Raw genomic sequence first — 25,498 nt, forward strand, 5'->3', positions numbered from 1 at the left:
TAGAATGTGCGAGATGAATTGCATTGTCTAATTGGTTTTAAAGTAGCAAAGTCAAGCCAAAGATCTCAACAGGGTTTTGTATCACTTCAGCGTTACACCAGGTTTTTTTAAGCTTGCCTCTTCTTTATTATAATTTTCAATCTCTGGCTGGTAGATTATAAAAGGGGGCCTAATCAAGGCTAATAGACGTACATACATGACAATCATCTGGATGAAGATGGTGTTTTATTTATAAGTGAAAGAACACATGAAAACTAATCCTAATTTATTGTAGCTGTTTCCTTGTTGTAAAGTCGAATAAAAGCTTCTTTTCCATTACAAATTTCCCTTCCTTATACTTGTTTTCTTCATTGTATGCCTTGATCTATAATTAAAAAAAATAAACAGATTAGAACAACAAAACGCAAGATAAGCATAATGAATTCGAAGACCAACGTAAACCCAGCCAAGGACAGTTGAACATTGTATGCAAGAGATATCCTTTACTTTGTGTAATCCCGTCAACATTTCCCTATCTTCAGCTTCATCAAATTTTAAATTTACTCTGTTTTATTCATTTAGTTGAACTTATCATTTTTCATTGTTGTATCTGTATATTTACACTGTATCGAATAAAAATGCTGTTCCATGTTGTCCGTGAAAATTCTATTAAAAAAAAAGTGAACATCATACAACCCAACATCTCCTTTTCTTTTTTTATATGCTTTTACCCTGGATACAATTGCTTCTGCGGTTGATAAATGTGCTTTACATTTGAAGCATCCATACACTGGTGATTCGCTTTCAATATAAGTGCGATATGTAAGGCCCATCTTTTTTTTTTTTTTTTTTTTAATTTTGTTATTTTTTTATTAACAGCCTCACAGACCCGACTGGGTGTTTTTCTTTGTTGGATTTTTATTTATCTTTTTTTCAAAAGAAAAAAAAAAAAAAAAAAAAGGAAGGGGGAAAAAGGGTTTTTATTTATTTTTTCTTTTTCTGCTGTGTGTGAAATTGTCACATTGGGTCATATGATAAATAGTGTATGGTTCAGTGTTTCGCATTTTAAAAATACAAAAATCAGGGACATTGCAAAAGAGTAGTTTAGCTGTAAAATAAAAACCTCTGCTTCTCCTTTTTTGGACAAAGGTTTGCAATTTTTAGAATCAAATCTAATCTATCTGCATCATTGACTTACTTTACCAGTTAACAATCTTCCGGGCAGGATCATGGTCGTTTCAGAAAGCATAAAATAGAAGTGTATAATTAACAAACATCATCATTCGGAAAGAGCGTTTGAACACTTGCAAACCCGGATAGATGGCTATTTGTGACTGTAAATATTTTTCCTGCTAATTCTTTGTTCCGCACATGTTAAATAGATCATGAGAAGGTGTCAAAGGTGCGGAATACGCTTAGCAAGCGAGAAGTTAAAGCAATCGAAAATATTTTGACTATCCCCATCAAAAAACTCAATGGGCTGTGTCTGCCTTCTTCCTATCTGTCCTCTTTGTAAGGGTAAGTCACTAAATCATGCACTGATTTCTTTGTTATTCGCTATTACCTCAAGTGACATCCACTATGAGCATATGAGAGCTTTTTTTCAATTAATTAACAGATGGAGCACAGTTTTCTTGTATCATTTAGAGATAAATTCGGTAATTTTATCATCCCACCAATGCCCTTTCTAATTTGCTTCTTTTAAGACGCTCTCCTCAGCACCCGAACCAGCAATCTTTCTTCTCTTTTGGTTCGAAGGCATGCTATAGTACAAAATATATTGTCACATGAAAATGACCTCAAAGAAGTCAATTTGATAAAAATAAAACCCATAATCAAATCTGATGAAGGTATGCTTTTGGAATGACAGGAGGAGAAACCAATATAATTCAGGCTTTCATCGACCAGTCCTTAGAGTACTTGCAAGTGGGGCGTATGACTTTTGAAATCTTGTTGCAAGTTGGCTGTCAGACTGCTGTCTGTTGATAACTGAGGAAGGTTTCATCTTTCTAAAAGATAGTAAGTCATGATCGTGCTATGTATTGTTCTCATTTGTATGATAAAGTATTAATGTATTGTATTATACCATTTGCCCTGGTCTCCAGGTATTCACAAATTTTAAAGACATTGCAAGTTGATATTGCATGCTGTGAAAGATCGGCTTCGTATTGCTTTACTTTGTGGTTCGTCATAGCTTATGAAATATCTTCGATTTTGTTTCCTTAGGACTAAATGGTGGTGATTGTCATATAACAAGGTACATTAGTTTTTCTAATTGATAGCACACGAATGCTTTTTTACTTATCGCAATTAGTTCTCTGAGCTCTTTTTATTTTGGGCTCTTTGGAAAAGTGGATTTGCTTTGTTCCACGAGTGCTATAATTAATTTCTTTTAAGCATATTATTGAAGGTCAAAGGATTCATGTGTTTGCGATCCACTAACAAAAATAAATTCTGTCAACGCAAAAGTGTGCGTGACAATTGTATTGGTAGTGGACACAAGACTATTAAGTCTTGGTATGTATGTCGATCTCCAATGAAAGCCAGAAGCAGAGACTTTGATCAGTATTATTCTTAAAAAATTCACTTTGATGCGTAAGAATTTATAAAATATTTAACAAAGAGGTAAAGAGATGATTAAGAGCATTTTTAAGAGTGACATCAGTGGTTCTATCAGAGTTGATAACAGATATGTGTGCATCCAATCTTGTATACTTGATATTACTTAACTTTAAAGCGACCAGAAACCAATATATTATTCTTTAAAGGTGTATGCCTAGTTTAGTATATTGAGAGTCTGTATTCTATTTTGCCATTGTATGAAAAAAAAAAAGGTATGTGTCTGAATTTAAAGTGATACTACTGTATGCGAAATCAACCTGTGAGTGTAACCTACAATTACAATATGATTGGGCTAAATTATTGCTTGACATGAAATTATATTGCCTGTTTTTTTACAGCTCCTTTAATTTTGGAGAATCAAAACATAGAGAGACCTTAAAAATAAAAAATGATTATATAAAAAAGACATAGTATGTAAATATATATACATGTGTATAAAAAGAAAAGATGATTTCAGATTTAATAGAGCGATGAATGAAAAAGGGTTTTTTTTTTATTAGTGAGGAGACGGACTGAGAAAAAGAGATATAGTTTTTGTGTAACAACATAACATTCGGGATGATTACCGACTGGGCCTATTATATATACAGAAGGGTTGTCTTTTTTGATTGACAATATATGTACACTATACTCGTAAAATATGTATACTCTATCCCCGCCGAATAAAAATAACGCCCCTGCTTTCTCATATTATAACTTAATGATATGTATTTTTAGGACAAGACCCATCTTTTTTTTCTTCTTCTTCTTCTCCTTTTCCAACTTATATATACTTTAATATTTAAATATTATTTACCTCTTCTATTTTTTTTTTTTTTTTTTCATTTTCTTTCGTTAAACTTTTTTTTTTTATTATTTATTTATTTTTGCACATATTCTCGAGATACATAAGACATTCAACAAACTAGTTTTGTCATTAGAAGAAAAGACATGACTACTTCAGGTACAAGATCTCCTTCCTCGGCTCTTAGTACTTCCACCACCATAGACACAACTTCTAAAACAACGTAAAATATTTTATTTTTTTAAAAAAAGAGAAAGAGAGGATATAACACATATTTGTATAAAAGAGATATTACGCAATTTCTTTTTTATATGTGGTTTTTCGAGTATTTTCTAATTTATGCATCTACGCGATTTTTTTTTTATTCTAGTGATCCCGTAACCGAGAATAATTCATTATTATGGAAGAAAAAGACAACAACGCAACCCTTTTTATTTGAAGGAGGGGAGGAATATGACAGTGATACTAGCTCAACGCAACATCATAATATATTACGTCGACCTCGTGCAGAAACCATGCCAACGCAATCAACGTCATTTCCTTATAACACCAATCACAATTTGTTAGTCAGCACCGAAGATAATAAGAATATGCCACTTATGATCAACCCAAATCATCATCAGCAGCAGCATCATGGAGCGTTTGGATCTGGTATATTTGATAACGATAACAATAACAACAATTTACCTCCTCAACAACGTCATCATCATCACCATTGGATTGGTGATATCTTGACAAGTCCAACCACACCTACCACAGATCAATTATTAAAAGGAGATGATAATAATACAATCGCAAGTACGTTTGCTTCATTAGGTCTAAACGACGATAATACTCCTACGAGTACTTCTTCATCTCGCTCTTCTTTTCACCCTCATCCTCAGCGACAAGTCATTCATGCCAGCCACTCTTACTCTTCCCTTCAGACACTTTGTGAAGACCAACAAAATGACTGGAATATGAATGCAGGTGAATCTATTTCTTCTTCTTCCTATTATAGGGGGGAAGACCTTCGTTCCTCGGTTGCAAACCTTAGACTTCAGCAACAACAGAGTAGACCTCGTGCTCTCAGTGCAGTTGAACAAGAACAGCAACAGCAACAACAGCAGCAACGATCGATTTGGTATTCGGATACGAGACAATTCAATCGACCTTTTTTGCGTAGCTCCAATAGTAGTGCTGATTTATTAGAGATGATTGCGAGACAACGAAAGGCTACAGCTACAGCAACTAACTCTCCTACGATTCATAATGAAGATATGCAATCCATCGATGGCAGTGGTGTATGGACAGGGGTAAGATGATTTTTATTTATTTTTTGATGGGAGAGCTTGTGTATAAATATATAAAAGTGTATATATATATATATATATACACACACACACACACACGCTTTTGGCTCCCCTTTTGAAATGGCCCCTTTTTTCTTTTTCTTTTTTTTTTAATTATAGCTTCTAAACTTTATTTGTATTTATAGGATGCAGGAAGTTTATCCTCATCGTCGTATGAACATTTGTTAGATAGCATGGAGACGGAAAGTGTGATGTCAACAACGGCAAGAGATAACCAGATTCCGTCGCGATCATTGTGGATAGGTCAACTTGATTTGAACGTGTATGGAGCCAACGAACTCAACATGATTTTTTCTAAATTTGGTGTGATTGAAAGTATTCGAATCTTGCCAGACCGCGAATGTGCCTTTATTAACTTTTCGACGACGGAAGAATCCTTGCGAGCCAAAGACACCTTGGTGAACAAGATGTCAAGTCGATTATCCAATCATCATCTTGTCAAAGTAGGTTTTGGTAAATCCGATACGACTGTCAATGTCATGCCATTACCCGTTCATGCAACCAGTACCACAACAAATGAAAATGTTCAAGGGCCAACAAGAGCTTTGTGTATGTTTACTTTTTTGTTTATTTATTTACCATCTATTTAAAATAAGCTTGCTCAATATGATATAATTTTTTTTTAGGGGTTGGAAATATTCCAACAAATACAAGCCAACAAGCATTAGGCAATATATTTTCTTCATTTGGTATGATTGAATCTATTCGGGTATTATCCCACAAGAATTGTGGGTTCATTAATTTCTACACGCAAGAAGAAGCCATGCGAGCCAAGCGAGCTTGTCAGAATCGAGAAATCATGGGTCCAGGTACTGGTACAGTAAGAATTGGATTTGCAAAAGTTCCGCCTGCAGTTAAATTACCTGATGGCTCATCCTTGGATGTCACACAACAACAACAACAACAACAACAACAAACGTCTGATTCAGAGAGTTCTAAATTCAGTGTCAACACACCAATTCCAAGCAACTTTGCAATGGAAGACCAGCATATGATGATGTATATGATGGAAGTCATGTCCACTTCAAACCCTTCCATGTTCTCTGCTGTTGTAACGGAGCGTAAATTAATCATGCAAGATTTTGGACAAGATGATTCGGATGGTCCGATATTTGACGGTAATTATTTTCCACCCTTTTTGCCCCCTTTTCTTTTCAAACCCCTTGCTCCTCTCGCCCTCCCGCACCTCTCTATTTTGTGATACTAAAATTGCCCTTGCCCCCTTAAAAAGTGCTTCATTTACCTACAAGTTATTATCATAGTATTCCTGCGGCACCGGAATTAGGTCAGTCGAGAAAAGTAGATATTTCACGTTTAAGAGACATACGAAAGCGATTGGATACAGGTCATATCACCGTCAAGGAATTAGAAGTCATTGCTGTTGAATGTGTTGATGAGCTTGTTGAGCTTTGCAGCGGTAAATGATATATAGTATATACAACACACACATACTAAATAATGCATGAATATAGATTATATTGGGAATACGGTCATCCAAAGATTGTTTGAAAGATGCTCGGAAATGACGAAATCCATCATGCTTGAAGCCGTAGCACCTTATTTGGCCTCCATTGGTGTTCACAAGAATGGCACATGGGCCGCACAAAAGATTATTGACACCGCTAAACTACCTGCACAGATCGCGATTGTATGTGGTCATATCAAACCTTACGTGCCTTCCCTTTTATTAGATCAATTTGGCAATTATGTGGTGCAATGTTGTCTAGGTCTAGGTCCTAACCGGAACCAATTTATCTTTGACGCCATTGTCGATTCATGCTGGGAGATTGCACAAGGCCGTTTTGGCGCACGAGCAGTGAGAGCGACCCTGGAAAGTCCTCATGTGACCAAAAGACAACAGGTAAAAAAAAAAAAAAAAAAAAAAAAAAAAAAAAAAAAAAACTCTTATTAAAATATGTGTATACTAAACTCACACGATGTTGTTGCTGTTGTAAAATAGAAATATGTAGCTGCTTCGCTTGTGCAACATGCCTTGCTTTTGGCCACCAACGCAAACGGAGCACTTTTATTGATTTGGCTTCTCGATACGTCTGGTATTCCAGGTCGTTACCGCGTTTTGGCGCCTCGTTTATTGCCTCATTTGGCGCGTCTTTGTACACACAAACTGGCTTCATTGACCGTACTCAAGTTGATCAACCAACGTCAAGAACCCGATGCCAGATCGTCTATTTTGGAAGCACTCTTCTTTAGTCCCACCACCACAGTAGTGGATGAAATCCTGCATGACCAGGTACACGGTGTGAGTCTCGTACAAAAGATTTTGTCAAGTTCTTACATTGATTTGCGCGAAAGACAGCGTATTGCTGAACGCGTAAAACAGTTATTGTGCAAGCTCAAGTTACAGCATGTGCAAGGTTATAAACGGTTGATGGAGGAGATTAATATGGTGATGGTAGATTCTGCTCCTGGAGCCAGTTTGGGTGTACCGCCACCCAACCACCAGTTTTCGATCAGCCCTAGTTTAGCAGCTGCTTTGCATGCCAAATACATGACGGAAGAAGGGGATGAACAACAAGCTGCTGCCATGATGGCTAACTTTTATGCTGCTGCTGCCGCTGCTACCACTACCACTACCCAATTAGAAAAGTAAGCACCCTCTACTTCTTTCAACATATATATATATATATGATACCCAAATACCCCAGTTACACTCCCTTTTCCTTTGCTAGTTATTTTTTGTTCTTTCGTTATATATCATAATCCCTACACACACACCACTTTTTTTATAGAGAGAGAAAAAAAGATATTTTTCACGTACATTATACAAGTTATTTTTTTTGCTTACACACATACACACATACACACACACCCTTCCTTTTTCATATATGAATAACCCCCACTCACAGACACAAATCATGATTAAAAAAAAGTTTTCTTTTCACAAAATGACAAAAAGAGATTGAAATAAAAAAGGGACTTTAATGCATTTATGTTTCGTTGTATACAAATGAAGAGGGGGTGAAGGGGGTTTGGTGGTTTTATGTTTAGTTTTCATCGGTGATATCATTATCAGAAGAATCGGATAATCGAATCCGTTTATGATCATTTGATTTTCGTGATAGACTCACGGGTATCAGCAAGGATTTCAAGTACTTGTTCTAAACAAAAAAAGTAAGAAAAAAGCAGAGAGATAGAAATAGAGAGAGATAGGAAACGTTACCTCTTTTTCGAGCTCATTGAGCTTTTGTTCATCCGTTTCTTTTTCTTGTCTGAATCGGGTCATCAGGTGTTCTAATTGGCCAACACGGTCAAACAAGTTATCGTCATGAGCGGAGGCGGCGGCGGCGGCGTTGGGAGGCGGGCTTTGGGTGATGGAACGAGAGGTTGGATAGTCTAGTTGCTTTGATAATATCGGATGGTCAGGATCCACACGTCTTAATGCATTCTCAAATTCTTTGGATCGTTGTTCTAATTCATTACATTTATCTAATAATTCACGCTCTCGTTGTTTGCGACGATCACGAAACCTTGCAGAAGCTCCTGCATTACGTCTCCTTTTCTCCGCCAACACTTCCTCTGAGGAAAGGCCTCGTCCATCTTGGCTGTCCGATCCTCGTCTCTCTTGCGACTTTTCTTTTTGTTGCTGTTGCTGGAATTGGTTAAATAATGCCCACAGTGTACTCTGATCTGGCGCTGCTGCTTGTTGTTGTGGTGCCTGTGCTTGTGCTGCTGAAGAAGGTGTAGAGGCGGGCTTAGAACGGTAATAATTTTGAGGAGGTGATAATAGTTCGGGTCGTTCTTTATAATAGTCATTATTAACTGGTTTGGGAAGGATGGGTAAAGAGGTGTGTTTATCATAACCAGAGGTAGGTGGTGACGCTGGCATCAGTGAAGAAGATGGCTGTGACCTTGATGTGAACATGGAAATAGGTGGCAATGAAGGAGGTGAATGGTCTGTTGTAGACATGATGTATTTAAATATGAGAAAGAAAAATGAAAGAGAGAGGAGAAATTAAAAAAAAAAAATTATTCTTATTTTTGTGCCTGGAAATGTTTACATTGCGCCATTCGATGGCGACATTTTGATTTACAATTGCGATAACCAAATATTTGAAGCCAAAATAGGAAATTCCAGCCTGTCTTAAATCGTCAGTGTAACGCTATATCGTGTGAAAGAAACGGTTCCCACCCCACCCCCCAATTGCTGTATTTATATGATGCGACATTTTCTTTATATTTCGAACAAACGGTTGCATGGATACAATGAATTATAGCGCAATAGCAGTGGTCAATGACATAATTTAATTTATAAACACATTCTTTCCGGACCACAAGGTGTCAAAAAGCGTAAAAATTTTCTGCTTCTGGAAAGAATGGCATAATAATTTCCAATGTGTGCGTCATTTCTCTTGTTTCACAACAGGAATGATTATTAGCATGTATGCACACACCATTTGTTTTAAGTTACGCATTACAATGGCCAGTGAATGTGGGCGGGGGTATTTATTCTATGTACAAAACGATATGTCTCTTTTTAAACGATATATTGAAGTCCTTTTTCAAGGCAAGTGATTACCAGCTCCTGTCTTAATTCAACTACGACACACACACAAAAATAATAGTGTGAGTACAATAACAAACAAAAAAGACACACTTCCCGTAGTTTTTACCTAATCTGTCCAAGGTTCTTTTTGGACCAATAACAAGATTTGTAGTGTGAATATCGGGATGAGCTTGTAAATATTGATTTTTAGCTCGTGTCGCTGCTAATTGGACAGCTTCATCGTCAGGTGCAGTTTTATATAAATCACACTTGTTACAGCTCGAGCAATTTGATCCCGGTCTGGCTCTAAAATGCTGACAAAAATGATTGTAGGATTCTAAATGAACCGTTGTGAGTACCCCCACCTCTTGTCTTGCGTCATTTCATAATATTACCTTCACCAATATCCTTTCGACAAATATAGCACATGGCGTATCCACACCTGCAGACAATCTTGTTGCATCCATCTGACTTTTGAAACGAAAGGGAACAGTTTGGGCACTAAAAAAAGATTGGAAATTAGTCATGATGAAAAAAACTAGGTTCCTTATCTTTTTGTTTTTACGGTTCGTTTGACGGCATCCGCCATGGCCTTTTCAACATAGAGACGAAGACCGTCTGTTTCTTGTTCCCAACAGGTATGAAGACCACGCACAGGTCGATGGCATTCTAAACAAGTGACAGTATTGCAGCCATCCCTTTTACAGTTAAACACACTACTTCTTCTGGATTTGGAAACCCGTTGATAAGCGATTTCTAAGTCTGCCTTCATATCCCACTGAACGATGCATAGATATTGAAGAGGGAATAAAATGAGAATTAAAACAACCCAACTATGAATATAATAATATAAAACTATCGCATCAACTACCATGATCCATTTTGTCAGTGATCGAATCCACTTGCTAGCGTAAATCAAGGTAGAGGCCAATGGTTTCGTGCTTTCATCCACTTCAAAATAGGAACATGCACAGCATTGAATACGGTCATGCTCACTGATACCACCTTCCAATAACGAGTTTTCATACGCCATCCAGATATCATCCGTCAAAATTCGCTTCAGTGTAGTGGTGGCAAACACACCTTTACACTCATCATTCGAAGAAGAGATGCAGCCAATAGAGGGCTGACCGCGTAATTCCCCTTGTCCAAAAAGACCTTCGGATATATAGTGTACTAGACATCCGTGACAAAAAGCATGCTCTCCTTCCGAGCAAAATGACAATTCTTCAAAAGTGTAATCACTGTAACAGCAGAGACAGGTCATCAACTGTCCATGATGTGTGTATTCCCTTGTGTTCATCTTGTATGCATAATCTTGATCTATCGCTATTTGTTTGTCAATATCATGTTGACGTAATTCTTTCAATTGTTCCAGCAAGTGATAATCTGTCACTGCTTGATCGACATGCACAGAGGATGAGGCTGACCAATGACTAAAGAAATTACGAAGGGTCTTCCAAAACCCTCCTGATCCCATTTCTTTTAACTGTTCAAAGCATTTCAAGTAATCCCAATTGTTCTCTGCTAATACTGCTCGAATAGATGATTTCCAGACCTTGATATATATGAGAAAAAGGGGAGCAAAATATATTTACATATATAAAAAAAAAGTGGTGTAGCTAACCTGAGGATAATCGAGTGTTAATTGCGCTTGTGCTTGTTTCTTGTATTTTTCGCTACGGATCCCTTCAGATGGATCCATTTTACCGTAATCCAGTCTCTCGGGCCATTTGGCCGTGCAAGTTAGAACCTCGACCACTTGCTCAATATGAGCATAACTGAAATTAAGCACCAGCTCTCGTAAATAGCTAATGTCACAACTGGGGAAAAGGTCAAGGGCAAGTATACGTAAACTGGCATTCAATCGGTTGTCATGAGGTTGTGAAGGAATCGGTAACTGTGGGTATTGACCTCCCATGTCCACAAGAATTTTTTCTGCTATTCTTTCAACTGCATTCTCATTGTAATATTCAAGACAAGCTTTAAAGTATTCGGAATCTTTATAGAACAGAGAATTTAGAAGTTTGATTTTATTGTGTGTACTCATCTTATTTTGGTTACCTCCTTTTGGGAACAATGCAAGCAATTGTTGAACATGTTGTTCCTCAATAGCTTTGACAATGGCCAATTTTTTCTTCATTAGGTGTGTAAAGAAAAAAGATTTTTTTGTGCCGTGTGTAAATATTAGAAAAAAAAAGTGCCGTGCTTTAGGTTGTAGTTCACCCTAAATTGCTTATGTAATGATTTGAAGTGTGTGCTGCTATCATCCGCTCATTTGATTGGTTCAATGGCAAGTCATAATGGAAGTCCATGCTGCTTATGCAACAAATGGTTGAACAAATCAGAGGTGACCTGTATTTCAACTTTAAAAGGACCCTTTTTTTTCATTATTTTTCCCTTTTTTTTTTCTGGGTTACACTTTCTAATTTTAAAATAAATAGAAACATGCCACCCAATACTGTTGTTGCCACTACTACTGGTTCTTTAAGCGAACCTGCTACCAAGTATAATGAAGATGATGTGTTTACATGGGAGCAAGTATACCACTACGTTTGTAAAGTATAACCTATTTCATCGATTGTGAATGGTTTTTATTGACATTGTTACAAATAGCTACCAACCAGATAAAGAACATTCACCGCAATAAACAAGTACAAACGGTGTATGATGCATGGATGAAGGATACTCTGGCCAAGTATGGTACGATTGAAAAATACTTGTTGACTACCAAGCTCAAGTTTGAAGCAATGACGGACCCAAACTGTCCACCTGTGATTATTCTCCCCAACGATTTCCCTTACTCTGTTACCCCAGGTATCCATCATATTCTCTTATGGTCCCAAATACCCTTGACTCGTCTCTATATCCAACACATCCTGGACACAAAGTATGCTGAATTTGAATGCGTCTATTTTGTGAATCCACCCGAGATTCAAAGTGTACGAAAATTACCTCATGTCCATGTCTTTATGAGACGCCGTTTTTAATTAAAAAAAAGAAAAAATTCTTTGCCATGTTATCGCAGGGTTTTTTTAAAACTCAATTAAGCTTTTTTTTTTTTTTTGTCTTTTGTCATTGACCCTGCATTGTAACAATGGGGTTCAGGAACTTTTATTTGCCAAAGATTTTTCTATTCCGCAGTAAAAAATAAATAAAAAAAAATCTCTTCATCTTTTTATAATGTACTTGGTAATTAAACTTTATTTTGGTCCCCAAACATCTTGCATCTTTTTATATGTATCCTTTGTGTAAATTAATTATCTTGGCTACAAGAAATTTATAAACAATGGGTTATCACCCCTCGTGTGAAAAGCTTTCCCCTTTCTCTTCCGAAGGTTTGAACTCTCTTGGCACGCCTAGACTAGCTACGGTAACACGCAGATCAGTGACCCACTCAAAATGACGTATAGGATATTAACATAATCCATTTTGCTTCCACGGGTTACACAATGGCTGAAGAAAAAGCATCAAAGAGGTTATCTGCAATAGGCCCATATTCATGGTAAATCCCGGGCTGGAAAACAAATTACCCTTAACCAGAATAACAGGTATGCTGAGCTACATTAAAGGTCACAAGTTCTCTTTTTTTTTTTTTTTTTGGGATCCATCACACCTGTACCAATGAGAAATCAAGGCCAAGCGAGGCATTGGAGGGGCCCATCGAATGAATTCAACCGATCATTATTTTTTTAAGGAGTGTGGGTCAACGTGAGTCATAAAAAGTTGTAGACATGAATTTTTGGCATGGACAATGCGTTTTTATCGACATACCCAAAACCTTAAATGGGCAGTTCACATTGACCCTTTTTAAAAAGAAAAATGAGAGGTTTTTTTATGTTTTTATTTATAAAAAGTGAAATAATGGAGATTGTGTTGGTATAATAATATAAATAAATGAAATAATAGAAAAAAAAAAAAAAAAAAAAAATAGAAAAAAACGGTAACTATGGTGATTTTGGTAAATCCGGAAATAAAGCCAAGGTATCATCATCAAATGACATGTCGTCAAATTGATCTTCAGTGAAAAGATGGATATCCATTTCTGGTGACTGAATTAGAAAGGGCTTCTCTTCGTCTTCTTGTGACATGCCCAGGTCAGAAGAGGTGCCTTCAAGCATTGATTTTAAATCTTGAAGTAAAATGATGTCGTTTTCGCTTATGCCATCGACAAAAGGTGGAGGTCTTCCTACAGGAGAAGAGGAGGATTGGTAATGTGAGTCTTGTACGGACTTGATTTGGGGTGGAGGTGATGGTGGAAGAAAGTCATATTTGCTTGTTTCTTCATGTAGGCTCCGCTGTTTGCCTTTTGTTTTCTTTTTCATCGAAAACAAGTCTCTTTTTTTTGCGTTTATGTCTTGTTTCTTCTAGGTGTTGCTTTTATAAATTTTGTGTCATGCCAAAAATAAAAAAGTGGAAAGTGGACTTATTGTTTTTCATTCAAGGCTAGATAGTAGGCTGTTGGATCCTTTAACTTCAGAAACTAGAGTACAACTCTTTTTTGTTCTGTTGAAAACAAGTGGAAATGAATTCAATTTTTTTTCTTTTTTTTTTTTTTTCTGAAAGGTCAAGTGAAGAAAGAAAGAAAAGTAAGAAGAAGAAAAGAAAAAAGTAAGAACACGTATTTCCACGTTAAATAACAAAATAATTGTTGCTGCGGTTTATTGAGGACGGCACTTTTTTTTTGACTGCTATACTGGAATCTTTATTTTTTTGTAATTTCCCCATTATTCTCTCAAGGGCAATGCCCATTTCATCCTAACAACTCAATACACTCTTCTAAAAAGTATAACTTTTTCTTTACGGTGTTGTTTTTATTAACATTTAAATCATTGAGTTAGTCATTAAGCAAGTGTCGTTGAGGTTAGAACCCAACTTCTTGAAAATGTAACACATATTTCAAAAGCGCAATGTTCTCTTAAAAGGAGTGAATTATATCGAACTGCGTTTTAAGAGGCCAAAAATAGAACCCCTTCCTTCCAATATAAGATAGATACTTCTCGAACGCGTATAAGATGTACGTGTACAACGTAACCATAGCCAAGAGGAAACATGGCATGATTAAGCTTCCAAGTAACACGAAACCATAGTTTTTCATTTTACGGTGTTTGAATTCATCTTTTTGGTGGATAGGGATAAGACCAACCTCTTAAAATTGAGTACGATGTGTTGATTCTATAATTACCATTGATCAGTTTACGACCACGTTTTTTTAAGGAGTTGGTTGTCTCACCCGACAGTAGTGACTTTTGGTGATATATGTACATTAGGCCATTCTAGTGAAATGAACCAACAGTTGAGGTACTCAACGTCATGCATATGCGATTAAGCTGTAAAATTGGCAAAGAAACATCGGCACTTAATGTCTATATTAAATAAGATAAATTGAAAGCTTTCTGTTTCCATAGTTTCTCCCTTCGCCAACTATGCTCATTTAAAAAAGTGTTATTCATTTCCCGGCAGAATGGAAATCTATGCTTCCTAGTCGATAAACACGGCCATAATTTTTTGCAGTACTTAATAACCCCATCAGACACAGCTATGTCTGAATCTTTCAGCTTGAAAACTTTTAATGGGGTGTTTGTAATGAAGCATCAAAACTCGCGTCAACGGATCTCTTGGGGACAGCCACGCTGCGCATAGTCCTAATGTCGGATTATGATACCTTAATTGGCACCAAGAGGACAATATAATTCAATTGTTTGGAACTAGATGCAAATTTCTCACACTTGAAATGCGTCAACTTGTCTGCGTGTTATATAGCTGACTTTCAACTTCTCGTTAGGACTTAACCCTAATATTTATGCGCAAGATTAAGATCAAACGAGATCAAGGGCAAAAGAGTAACGATGTAACTGTCAAAAGAGGTAAAAACTGTTTAAATACAGTTATCTGTACCTATTACATTATTTTTGATCATAGGTACATTCTTTTTTCTAGGTCTGAAGGACAGTCAAGAGGCAGATCTTTCGTTGTTACTAATTACAATATGGTTGTCGCTAAGAATAAATGGCTGTCTGTAAGAAAAATAATCGTTATTGTTTGTTGCGTTTATAAGATCATTAAATGAGAAGCAATTTTCTACCATTGTGCGAGATGAAGCATTTGTGAGATATAGGTACTGTCTATCGCGATTAAAAAAGACACCCACCGCAGATTTTTTCAGTGATGAGTAAAATTTCTAATTTTGAATATTTGTGTAAGCGAGGGTGAAAAAATCGCCCTATAAAGAATTATGGTGTAACAGTATTTAAAACACAAGTACCAAAACTGCATTACTGGCAGTGCAGTATTGGCAGGTAACCAGGTTCACCAGGCGTCTACCAGTTTTTACATCAGGCAAATGGGGACTACCCTAGCCAGGTAGGTAGCCATGCACCAATTGCGCCATTTTATAGGCTCAGAAACTAGATACAATGACAGGCGGCTTGATTGGCAGATAAAAAAGATACAGGCTTTGACTAGGCCGACAGACATTTGCAGAACCAAGCAGTACGTCTTGCATCCCATTAAGAATGCACACTAGTATTAGATTTCTAGACGGTCAAGCAGAGGGCTAATTTGGATATCCTGTTCAGAAATCAGGAGAGGTTAGTGGTCATACAAATTGATTGTATAATGCAAGTTACCTACAAAATGTTTCTGTTATCTTGTTTAAATACAGTAGATGAATTTCTATTAGAAAGTTTTAAGTTAGAGCGATTACATGTCAAAATATACCTTATGGTTTGCTTCGGTCAAGTGTCCAAATGAGAACGAGATTCTCTTTAGTAAAATTTTTGAATCAATATAAGAAGATGTATTGTTAATAAAGAATACAGACTACTTATATTTACCATTGTATCGCAGGTTATGGTCAATACGGGTGGAACGGCATCGGACTTTATAAATTGACATCTGTGTTAGTTTACAATTATGCCAGCAATCTTGTAATGTTGATTGGAAGCTATGTATATTATAATTTTTATGTTTCATAGCAGCAGTTGCTACAAGCGCCTGATAAATAAGTCCAATCATTATAGAAAAAACAAAGGAAAGTTATGGAAGAAAATAAAAATAAAAGTACCTTTAAACTAAAACTAGGTATAAATACATTGTTAATTTGCAGAAAGCAATTGATGCAGTCCTTCCAATCATACAAAACGAAGAGAAGATCATGTTCCAAAAAATGCTACTCGACCATCTCTCTCGCTCTGGGTCCATCACTCTTAACCAAGCAACCTTTTGCTACCAGCCTTTTGCCACCCTCCGTATGCTAATCACAATTTAACTTATGCTATTAAAAAGTTTATTTGTACATATCAATTACGTCCCTCGTATTTCTTGTTAATTAATAAAATAAATATATTTATTTCTTTTTTTTTTTTTTTTTTGTAGCAGCGGGAAAAAACCTCCCCCAAGTATGTCACACAATCTGAATGTTCAGCTGAAACTAGAGGTCTAACGATCATATAATGTATTATTATCGTTCATTTCGTCTAATCGTTTACCACCAACCTTTAAAAGACTCTCCAAAGTTCAATGGTACCAATTCTGATTCTTAACAATTCCTCTAAATGTGGTGTTTCGTCTTCGATAGTTCGCCATTTTTTCCTTCGCAAGTCACAACATCTACTACTCGTGCTTTAACTCGTCTTGATTCTAACTTGGAGTTTGATGAGTAGGTATTCCACTAACTTTCGTTTTATTTTTCTCTTTTATCCCTGTGAATACAACAGCCTCCTTCTTTCCTCATTATGACAATTACAGGACTTTAGATAAAAACCGGAACCCCGCTCTCACAAAAAAAAAAAAAAAAAAAAAAAAAAAGGTATAACTATCTTACTATTTAAAAAAATGTGCAATTGTAATGGTATATTGTTGTTAATTATTTTGATGATGTTTGTGGTATCAAACAATAAAGGTATCTAAACACGGCCCCTGGCAATAAGGGGCAGTATACTTCTCGACAATTCATTTCTTGTAGATACTTTAATTGTTTTGAAGATGTTATCCTCGGCTGAGAAAGGCTTCTTGGACTAAAATTCAACAAAGTAAATAGACATGATTATTTAAACATTGTGTAATCCTTACCGAGGCAAAGGTTGTGTAAAGGGATGCTGCTGGGTTCATAAACAGCTCGGCAGACCGAAGGAGATGTAGACCACAGTCGTGGTTATTAGTTTGTTGCGGAACCTAAACTCATGAAATTAGTATTTACATATGTCTGGTCAAAAACAAATTACTAACGTCGAGAATCTTCACAAGAACACGTTGAAGTTTACGATTGTGTTCTGCCTTGTACTTCTGTCGTAAAAAGGCCTTTACAATATCTACGGACTTGTATGACCTGTATGCCTTTCTTTGGAGGGAGTCCAGTACCATGACCACAGGCCTTATTATTAAAAAAGGTTAGAATCGATGTAATTATGTTATGGTGATAAATGCTTACGTTCGGGAGGTGTGGCGGGTTACGACTATTAAGTACCAGTGATTTCTAAAAAGAATTAAAAAAAAAATAAGCATCCAGAAACATGATTAACATAAAAGAACCTACTTATCGCAAACTGGAATTAGCCAGAATTTTCTGTCGCGAAGTTGTTCGTTTCTGAACCAGCCTGAGGTGGCTGCATAGAAATCTTTAGGAATACCATCGGATCTACATTTTCAGATAAATGAGTGGATTAATAAAATATTAAACAACAAGTTTAAATATCTACATACTCGGATATTGTACGAAGTTTGGCAAAAAATTGCGAATCGAAAACATGTACGTCATTTGTTTTCTTTGCAAGAGACAAAGCAACATCAATAACATTATCATTTAACCATCTCCTGGGCCGCAGGCTAATTAAATCACTGCTGTAGAAACAGATTCTGCCGTGTTGGAATAGTATGCTATATAGTCTCAGTTAGCATGTAATAACAGAAAGAAAGAAGATTTTCACCTACTTGCTGTCACTGTCCGTTACTTCCTTTTCTAAATCTTCATCGTCCGACGAAAGATCAATCACACTACTACTACTACTACTACCTGATTCATTGTCGCTACTAACACTTGACTCATTGTCGCTACTACCACTCGACTCACTGGCGCTACTACCACTTGACTCACTGGCGCTACTACCACTTGACTCATTGGCGCTACTACCACTTGACTCATTGGCGCTACTATCACTTGATCCGTTGGTTTTATCACCATTTGATCTACCACCAATGCCACTTGGTTCAATTGCAGCAACCGTAGGTTTCTCGTCAGTTGTAGATCTGTTGGACAATATGCCAAAGGAGTTGATATAACTAAGTGCTCTACTGATTACACCTTTTGTTGCTTCTTCTCGCAGCTTTTGCTTTTTAGGGACAATATCAACAGATTGATCAGGCGATTTTCTCTTTCCTTTTCGTGGAGGTGAATCGCCCATGTTAGAATCCTTCCAGAAACAAAATTATGCGGAGTTAGTTCCAGGTGTTTTATAATAGATCGTTCAAATAAACATACGGAATGAGACTTTGTCTTAAGTCGAGAGTTTTTCGTGGATCTTTTGTTTTTCATGGTATTTGAAGAAGAAAAAAAAAGGGCCAAAAAATATGACATACTGAGCTTAAATGTTCATTGTGTGGCAACAGTGAAATTTTAACTTTTGGCTGACAAGTCTGGGGAGTACTTCGATCACTTCCGATCACTTAATATAAATCTGATTGGTTAATTCAAACGACAAGGTATGCGCAAAATACGTACTGATCTGTGTATCATTTGGGTAAAAAAAACCTGCGGAGTATGTTACATTATTAAACAGATACTTGCTATAATTCACTATCAAGTCCTCTGAGAAAGTGCAATTTGAAAATGGGTGATACGAGCAATCGTATTTTATATCTGTATAATGGAGATTAAGCTCATTATTATAATTGACAATTAAATCAAGTCATCCTATGATAAATTAACTAGGTGCAAGATGGGCCCAGACCATATACGTTAACTGAATGATAAGTCTCAATACAGAGATGTTGTCGAATCATATTTTCTCCTTTTTGCTTTCGTAACCTAATCCACTAAGTATATTCCCTCGAGAGACCCTATGAAAAGATTAACCCCTCACGATGAGGGGAGCAGACAGCATTGTAGTATTTGGGTACGATTCACTTAAAAGTAATTAAGCAAATCGTTTAAATAAATAAACTGTGAAATTAAAACAACCTTTGATGTTGCATACCAGCATACGCTTGTATACTGCTATACAACTTCTCCTACTTCGAGTACATATTTCTATATTAAAGATTACATGATTGGCCTAAATACGATATAGGAATGACAGTTGGATACAGAAAGCTATACCGCTGAGTTACGATATCACCGATCGAGAAGAGAAACTTCTCAGATCAATCAAGAATTATAAGAAAGAGAAACTTAATATCAATAGTTCTCTCAATGGATTAGCTACCCAGAGAGAGAATAGATCAGCTATAAATATAAATGGTTCATTTACTTATATATTGATATAATTACACTGCTGATAAAGATTATAAAGAAGTAGTGTATGAATTAATGGATACTTATCTTCTACAACCAAATATACAAATATTGATAAGACAATATTCGGGATAATATTTTAGTCATTACAAAGATAATGAATAAATGATCAACTGCAACTATTATGTTCTATTGCCAATTACACTCGACAAACAAGTATGCATCTTTTACAGTAACCGTTGCATGATCTGATAAATAAGTGTCTGGTAATACTAAAGATTTATTAGAATACTCATGCTCCCAATCCACTGATATGGGACAGCGTTAACTGGAAACAATTCTAACGAGTAGTATTCATTTAACCCAAGGCGGGAAACAAAGTATAGATCTATTCCAAAACCAAAAAGGTTGAATCATCAATATAACTCATGAGAGTTGTGCAATATAAAAAGGATCAATTATTTCATAGAAGCAGAGTTCTTTATTCTATTTTTACCTCGAATAAAGATATACTCTTATCTCATTACTTTTCTATTGTAATAATTTTGTCAAATACCACAGACGGTATCAGGGAAACCGAAAAAGATCTTATCTACTTAAGCGAACAGTCCTTGCAATCCTTGTGCGATGAAAAAAACGTTTTCTTACAATGGATTTTGGAATATTGTGTCGCACTGTATTGGAGAAACGTTTCCCAACAAAAACACTGAGTAAGCAATGTACATACATCTTTAATTGATTACTTGACTAAAACACCCAATCCATCATTGTATTATTTTAGAGGCTATTATACAGCAACTGAATTCGAATGATGCTTATCATTTTACAACTACTCCCGTATTAGCCAGTGCATGCAATCAGTACTTTGTAAATTTCGAAAGCATGTGGTTACATGACCAGTATATACATGATATACGAGTTTGTATCACATTACTTCTTCGTATCAACCTTGCGAGGAGTAGGTTTTTTAATAAGAAGAAATGTGAAGCGAAGAAGATTGATGATTCCAAGAAGAGCCAAGTTGTATTCAAAAAATTTAAAGCAAAGAAATCATTAGCACAAAAAATGGAAGCATTATTCAAGTTGTTAATCAAGTTTCAAGACTCAAAATACAGAAAAATGCATTGTATCGCAAAAATTCTAAAAAATGTATTTTCCAGTACCGATTGTACAATTCCTCCATACTATGATGATAGAAAATCCGATGACGAAAGTCCAGGAGTTGCGGATGCAGAAAATAAAGATGAGCATGAAGAAGGTACGCTAATAAAACGGATGTGTCCAGTTAGGATAATCAAGAACTTTGCTAACCAGTTTCTAAATGTAGATCTTCAATCAAGCGATGACGAGGATGATGATTTTGTGGTGTCCGAAGACACCATCGTCCTGGACAATGCTACCATCAATAGAGATCTCACTGCTAGAGAAACGAGTGCTCCAATTGCAGTTGTAATGATGCTTTGAAGTTCAGAAACAATTGAGGGTGATGTCAGTCCTGAGTATATAAAGAGACAACTTTATAAAGACAAGCAGGAAACCATACCACAAGAAGCTTTAGTATTATGCTCCAAAGTTGTCAATAATCTGAGGAGAGTATCTCTGAAAAAAGATGCCGAGGCTTCTTTCATCAATTGTTATAAAATGCGGTATTTACGGAATGTCTTGGTGAACTTTGCTGGCGCAAAAACAAAATTAAAGAAAGGACGCTTTAATCCTGTAATTGAAGAGAAGCGCGTATCATTGGTTTTTGTAAATTACGCCACTTTATATACTTTGTTCTATAAAGACTACAATATTTTCAATTCTGAAGGTGATAGGTTTACCAGCGTACATGACATCAAGGACACCCAAGGCAAACAGTTTGTTTTCAAAAACTTTTTTGATAGGTGTACAGTAGATCGAATAATGAAAGAGCAAAAGATGACTTTTGGCTTCTCATTGTACTACTCTAATCGGTATGATTTGCCGTTTGTTGGGTTGAAGAAATCCATAAACAAAGATTTGCAGAAAACCCCCATCATTAACCAGGAGCCGCCCTGTTTGGTCATTGACAACAGTCAAATCGAAAAAGAAATTAAATAACTTAATGATGCGATAAAAATTTAAAAGAAAGATTATGCTGCTTTGGGGAAATTCATTCGAGTACAACAGAATGAATCTTGGTAGATCTTTTCGCGCAAAGGAGAAGTCTAATCACCCATGGGATACCAAATTGTACAAGCAATTGAAAAAAAAAGCGATCAGACTGTGACAATATCTATTCCGAATTGCGAAAATTAAATTCATCACTTATAGACCTTCGATATAGGATGTTTGCTCTCAACAAAGCAAGGCATAGGCAGTCTTTACCGATATCGACAAAGTCACTTCAAATACCAGATAAAATGAAGGCAGATCTAAAAAATAATCGTTTGTTGATTCAAGAAGTGGATCCTGGAATTGTGACAACGGCGGCAATTAGTTGTGTGAAATCATCTACTCTATTTGAAAGCCTCAACCGATTTCAAATGTTGAAAAATCATGAGCCGTGCACAATACCAATATCTAACCAAAAGGGTTATGAATATGAATACGCAGCAAATAAAATCAATCAGGCTGTACTATCAAAATACACATATATTACAAAGAGAGAAGAAGAAGAAATATGACATAGAAAAGAATAGATTCACTAGAAAAATCCGTCTAAACACTTACCATAAAAAACACTACTCTGTCACAAGAAGAGATATTTTTTCTTATCATGGTTGGAAGCGAGGTTCCATTCTTTCTTTTGTCGGTAACTGGTCCGGAAAAGGAGCATACATCCGTGGGCATACACGACGAAGCATGAAACCGATTCTGAATCGACTTAATTCTGTGGCTGATGATTATATCGCTGTAATAGATGAGTTTAAGTCGACCATCACTTGTAGCTCTTGTTTTGAAGTCACCACGAAACAAGTCGTGAGAGTTGGAGTGTTGTGATCGAGCTTATATACAGATATAACTAAATCATCAATTCTTTCTTTCTTATTTAATAACCTTTCTATAAATCAGTATTGCATTACTCTTTAAATTAATTACATGCTATTACACTCTATTTACTACGCATTGATTACTCATCAATGTTTAGAAAACAATAGTCATACACTTATTCCAGATAATACAATCCAATGATATGATCGCTCGTCAATAACAAGATTCTCAAAGGTAGATACCATTGAGATGCTCGATCTTTAATTGACAATACGCCTATTGTATATTTGACAGGTTTCACTCTAATGATTGATATTCAGTCAGTCCTGAATATGTATATAAAGAAGCCAATTTATTGTATAATAAAGACATTAATTTATTTTTGCAGTTTGATAATTTTACTTCGTCAAATTTCTTTATTTTATTCTTAATTCGTTGTTTTATCTCTCGAATTTCTCATCAATTTCATCGAGTTTACCGGTGCTAATGCAGAGAACCCATGGTGTTTCTTTGAAATCCACCTTCAAACAGAATATTCCCTTTAATCGGACACCCTTAAATAGAGCGGCTACTGTACTTGTATGGATGGCGTACGATGTCCCTCATCAATGTTCTTTCTAAATCTTGTGTTTAAACTCTTTGCCTTTTTTTAAAAAAATCTTGAACTGTTCAATAAATTATTATATATTATTAATGTATTTTAAACACTGCCGAGCATTTGCAGAACCTTATTCAACTGTCTATCAACTGTTTCCTTAAATAAAGAACCTTTGTAATCGATTTGATCAAAAATCGGTCAACTCATTTGTAAAAAAACCAGTTAATTTATTCTCAAAATGCTGGTCAAATGAACTTCAAATATTTATTTAAACTAACCCTCTTTTTTTCTGGACAGCTTAACCTCACACATACGAGCATTTTTTTTTAATATTTTTTTTGGTAAATTGAGATTGGAAGCACAGTACGTAAAAATAAAGTTAATGGAATGACAGCTTTTTTTTTATTTACCTCCGTCATTTTGTGTGTGTAACCAAAAAGACAAATAAATTCTGCGTTGTTCCCCGCATAGTATCTTTCACAAAGTCATGTCTAATCAAACGCGATCAGATAATCCTGAAAAGGCTACAGAAGCAGCAGAGCCTGCCCCTAACCGTGCTGCCCGTAGAGCCGCACAAAAGAAAGAGGCCAAAGTCACCAAAGTGACAAAGACTACTACAACAACAACCACTACAAAAAAGTCGAGATCAACTACACGATCGGGGCCTTCCAAGCCTTTGAATCCTAAAACTACCAAATACGAGTAAGCTAGTATACTATTTTACTTTTTTGTTACAGACAGAAAAAAAAAAGAGAGAAAGGCTCATCCTGTCATTTAGATTTGGTGGTGTCTTGGGTGCTGCTGCCATGATTGTATGCTTGCCTATGCTTGTCTTGGCTTTTACTTATGGCTGTAATCAAACATTCGGTTATAAACCTTTCCATGCATTATACGAATTCTTTGCCCAATTCAATCTTGACAATGTGATTCACACTCTCAAAAACTGGAATTATGGAGGTGCATTTTTGTATCTTGGTATCGTTGTTCAATTAGTCGTTTATACGATCGCACTTCCCGGAGAGCAAGTAGAAGGAGAACGTCTTCGTAATGGAAGCCGACTTACTTACAAGGTCAATGCTTTGACCGTCTTTCAAGGTTTAGTCACCATGGGCTTTATGGCGCTTCGTGGTCAAGGTTATCATATGTTTATTTATGCAAAGGCTCATTTTGCCGATATCGCTTTATTTTCGCTTGTCTTTTCATTCATTGTGTCAATTGCTGTTTACGTTTCAAGTTTCTTTGGAAATAAGATGCTTGCTTTGGGTGGTAATACCGGTAATCCCATTTACGATGTAAGTCATTTGCTCAAACCTCCGCACACTCTTTGTATGAAATTAATCCTCCTTCTTTGTTTCTCGAAAAGTTTATGATTGGCCGAGAATTGAATCCTCGTATCGGTAACTTTGATATCAAATTCTTTACAGAATTAAGACCAGGTTTAATCCTCTGGTTCTGTCTCAATATTTGTTTTGCTGTTAATCAATGGGTTGATTTGGGACGACTTACGTATTCAATGGTGCTTGTCAATATCTTCCAAGCATGGTACATCATTGACGCACTTTACAATGAATCTTCCATTTTAACCACCATGGATATCACAACTGATGGTTTTGGCTTCATGTTGGCATTTGGTAACTTGTGTTGGGTTCCCATCATGTACAGTTTACAAGCACGTTATCTCTCGGATTTCCCTGTAGATTTATCATACCCTCATTTAGCTCTTATTGTCGGCCTTCAAGCACTTGGTTATTATATCTTTAGATCTGCTAACTCTCAAAAGGATGCTTTCCGTAAAGATCCCAAGGACCCTCAAGTTGCTGGTAAGCAAACGAGAGAAAAAAAAAGGGTCACCTTTTTTTAAAAGATAAAGTAAAACTAATTGATAAACATGCTACATCTGATAGATCTCAAGTATATTGAAACTAAATCTGGATCCCGTTTAATTACTTCAGGTTGGTGGGGCAAGGCTAGACATATTAACTATTTTGGTGACTGGTTGATGTCCGTTGCTTGGTGTTTACCTTGTGGCTTCGATTCGATTATCCCTTACTTTTATTGTGTCTACTTTGCCATTTTGCTTATTCATCGTGAACGCCGTGATGAAGAAAAATGTAGAAATAAGTATGGTAGTGATTGGGATCGTTACTGTGCCATTGTTAAATATCGTATCATTCCTGGTGTATATTAAAAATAAAAAGTAGAAAGGTTCCCATCTTTCAAATAAAGTAAATAAATATGTGCAAGTATATCCTAT

At 36.1% G+C, this 25,498-nt stretch overlaps 9 protein-coding genes across 9 annotated transcripts; 5 read left to right on the forward strand and 4 right to left on the reverse strand.

The window, feature by feature from the left end:
- Nucleotides 1-201: 201 nt before the first annotated feature.
- On the reverse strand, nucleotides 202-890 carry EV154DRAFT_526334 (yippee zinc-binding/DNA-binding /Mis18, centromere assembly-domain-containing protein). Its single transcript, XM_051603380.1, has 4 exons — nucleotides 711-890; nucleotides 602-645; nucleotides 436-544; nucleotides 202-364 (listed from the first exon to the last, which is right to left on the reverse strand). The coding sequence occupies exons 1-4, from the start codon at nucleotides 810-812 to the stop codon at nucleotides 266-268; spliced, it is 354 nt and encodes a 117-aa protein (XP_051452279.1). The 5' UTR covers nucleotides 813-890; the 3' UTR covers nucleotides 202-265.
- A 2,695-nt stretch (nucleotides 891-3,585) lies between these two features.
- EV154DRAFT_526339 (uncharacterized protein) lies at nucleotides 3,586-7,656 on the forward strand. The gene is made up of 6 exons (XM_051603381.1): nucleotides 3,586-4,680; nucleotides 4,863-5,286; nucleotides 5,364-5,855; nucleotides 5,969-6,154; nucleotides 6,210-6,598; nucleotides 6,698-7,656. Exons 1-6 carry the CDS (start codon nucleotides 3,697-3,699, stop codon nucleotides 7,346-7,348), a joined length of 3,126 nt encoding a protein of 1,041 aa, XP_051452280.1. The 5' UTR covers nucleotides 3,586-3,696; the 3' UTR covers nucleotides 7,349-7,656.
- Nucleotides 7,657-8,727, reverse strand: EV154DRAFT_526341 (uncharacterized protein). Its single transcript, XM_051603382.1, has 2 exons — nucleotides 7,919-8,727; nucleotides 7,657-7,856 (listed from the first exon to the last, which is right to left on the reverse strand). Exons 1-2 carry the CDS (start codon nucleotides 8,663-8,665, stop codon nucleotides 7,743-7,745), a joined length of 861 nt encoding a protein of 286 aa, XP_051452281.1. The 5' UTR covers nucleotides 8,666-8,727; the 3' UTR covers nucleotides 7,657-7,742.
- Nucleotides 8,728-9,037: 310 nt separating this feature from the next.
- On the reverse strand, nucleotides 9,038-11,591 carry EV154DRAFT_526343 (uncharacterized protein). The gene is made up of 7 exons (XM_051603383.1): nucleotides 11,306-11,591; nucleotides 10,869-11,242; nucleotides 10,113-10,799; nucleotides 9,807-10,019; nucleotides 9,637-9,742; nucleotides 9,369-9,578; nucleotides 9,038-9,294 (listed from the first exon to the last, which is right to left on the reverse strand). The coding sequence occupies exons 1-7, from the start codon at nucleotides 11,382-11,384 to the stop codon at nucleotides 9,233-9,235; spliced, it is 1,731 nt and encodes a 576-aa protein (XP_051452282.1). The 5' UTR covers nucleotides 11,385-11,591; the 3' UTR covers nucleotides 9,038-9,232.
- A 98-nt stretch (nucleotides 11,592-11,689) lies between these two features.
- Nucleotides 11,690-12,231, forward strand: EV154DRAFT_569382 (uncharacterized protein; the record flags this gene model as incomplete). Its single annotated transcript, XM_051606133.1, has 2 exons — nucleotides 11,690-11,798; nucleotides 11,858-12,231. 2 exons carry the CDS (start codon nucleotides 11,690-11,692, stop codon nucleotides 12,229-12,231), a joined length of 483 nt encoding a protein of 160 aa, XP_051452283.1.
- A 4,848-nt stretch (nucleotides 12,232-17,079) lies between these two features.
- On the reverse strand, nucleotides 17,080-18,777 carry EV154DRAFT_555808 (uncharacterized protein). The gene is made up of 8 exons (XM_051605302.1): nucleotides 18,720-18,777; nucleotides 18,173-18,651; nucleotides 17,945-18,118; nucleotides 17,778-17,879; nucleotides 17,673-17,717; nucleotides 17,471-17,615; nucleotides 17,315-17,416; nucleotides 17,080-17,259 (listed from the first exon to the last, which is right to left on the reverse strand). The coding sequence occupies exons 1-8, from the start codon at nucleotides 18,771-18,773 to the stop codon at nucleotides 17,149-17,151; spliced, it is 1,212 nt and encodes a 403-aa protein (XP_051452284.1). The 5' UTR covers nucleotides 18,774-18,777; the 3' UTR covers nucleotides 17,080-17,148.
- Nucleotides 18,778-20,340: 1,563 nt separating this feature from the next.
- On the forward strand, nucleotides 20,341-21,155 carry EV154DRAFT_486624 (uncharacterized protein; the record flags this gene model as incomplete). The annotated part of the gene is made up of 2 exons (XM_051598869.1): nucleotides 20,341-20,401; nucleotides 20,473-21,155. 2 exons carry the CDS (start codon nucleotides 20,341-20,343, stop codon nucleotides 21,153-21,155), a joined length of 744 nt encoding a protein of 247 aa, XP_051452285.1.
- Nucleotides 21,156-21,332: 177 nt separating this feature from the next.
- EV154DRAFT_486625 (uncharacterized protein) lies at nucleotides 21,333-22,655 on the forward strand (the record flags this gene model as incomplete). Its single annotated transcript, XM_051598870.1, has 4 exons — nucleotides 21,333-21,646; nucleotides 21,801-21,905; nucleotides 22,000-22,247; nucleotides 22,321-22,655. 4 exons carry the CDS (start codon nucleotides 21,333-21,335, stop codon nucleotides 22,653-22,655), a joined length of 1,002 nt encoding a protein of 333 aa, XP_051452286.1.
- A 1,058-nt stretch (nucleotides 22,656-23,713) lies between these two features.
- On the forward strand, nucleotides 23,714-25,498 carry EV154DRAFT_555809 (ergosterol biosynthesis ERG4/ERG24). The gene is made up of 4 exons (XM_051605303.1): nucleotides 23,714-23,946; nucleotides 24,023-24,536; nucleotides 24,608-25,064; nucleotides 25,149-25,498. Exons 1-4 carry the CDS (start codon nucleotides 23,732-23,734, stop codon nucleotides 25,430-25,432), a joined length of 1,470 nt encoding a protein of 489 aa, XP_051452287.1. The 5' UTR covers nucleotides 23,714-23,731; the 3' UTR covers nucleotides 25,433-25,498.

Source organism: Mucor mucedo (genome assembly GCF_025094135.1).
Source record: "Mucor mucedo strain NRRL 3635 chromosome Unknown EV154scaffold_151, whole genome shotgun sequence".
Classification (NCBI taxonomy): domain Eukaryota; kingdom Fungi; phylum Mucoromycota; class Mucoromycetes; order Mucorales; family Mucoraceae; genus Mucor; species Mucor mucedo.

Coding starts and splice junctions, on each gene's coding strand:
- EV154DRAFT_526343 (XM_051603383.1), bottom strand. CDS start 11,384: ATGAAGAAAAAATTGGCCATTGTCAAAGCTATTGAGGAACAACATGTT. Junction 11,243..11,305: donor TGCATTGTTCCCAAAAGGAG/GTAACCAAAATA, acceptor TGTTCTATAAAG/ATTCCGAATACTTTAAAGCT. Junction 9,579..9,636: donor TCGAAAGGATATTGGTGAAG/GTAATATTATGA, acceptor CGGTTCATTTAG/AATCCTACAATCATTTTTGT.
- EV154DRAFT_555809 (XM_051605303.1), top strand. CDS start 23,732: ATGTCTAATCAAACGCGATCAGATAATCCTGAAAAGGCTACAGAAGCA. Junction 24,537..24,607: donor CCGGTAATCCCATTTACGAT/GTAAGTCATTTG, acceptor TTTCTCGAAAAG/TTTATGATTGGCCGAGAATT. Junction 25,065..25,148: donor CAAGGACCCTCAAGTTGCTG/GTAAGCAAACGA, acceptor TACATCTGATAG/ATCTCAAGTATATTGAAACT.
- EV154DRAFT_526341 (XM_051603382.1), bottom strand. CDS start 8,665: ATGTCTACAACAGACCATTCACCTCCTTCATTGCCACCTATTTCCATG. Junction 7,857..7,918: donor TCAATGAGCTCGAAAAAGAG/GTAACGTTTCCT, acceptor TTTTTTGTTTAG/AACAAGTACTTGAAATCCTT.
- EV154DRAFT_526334 (XM_051603380.1), bottom strand. CDS start 812: ATGGGCCTTACATATCGCACTTATATTGAAAGCGAATCACCAGTGTAT. Junction 545..601: donor GCATTTTTATTCGATACAGT/GTAAATATACAG, acceptor TGAATAAAACAG/AGTAAATTTAAAATTTGATG. Junction 365..435: donor CTGTCCTTGGCTGGGTTTAC/GTTGGTCTTCGA, acceptor TTTTAATTATAG/ATCAAGGCATACAATGAAGA.
- EV154DRAFT_555808 (XM_051605302.1), bottom strand. CDS start 18,773: ATGAAAAACAAAAGATCCACGAAAAACTCTCGACTTAAGACAAAGTCT. Junction 17,616..17,672: donor ACCCGCCACACCTCCCGAAC/GTAAGCATTTAT, acceptor TTTAATAATAAG/GCCTGTGGTCATGGTACTGG. Junction 17,417..17,470: donor TTCTTGTGAAGATTCTCGAC/GTTAGTAATTTG, acceptor TCATGAGTTTAG/GTTCCGCAACAAACTAATAA.
- EV154DRAFT_526339 (XM_051603381.1), top strand. CDS start 3,697: ATGTGGTTTTTCGAGTATTTTCTAATTTATGCATCTACGCGATTTTTT. Junction 4,681..4,862: donor GCAGTGGTGTATGGACAGGG/GTAAGATGATTT, acceptor TTGTATTTATAG/GATGCAGGAAGTTTATCCTC. Junction 5,856..5,968: donor GGATGGTCCGATATTTGACG/GTAATTATTTTC, acceptor CCCCTTAAAAAG/TGCTTCATTTACCTACAAGT.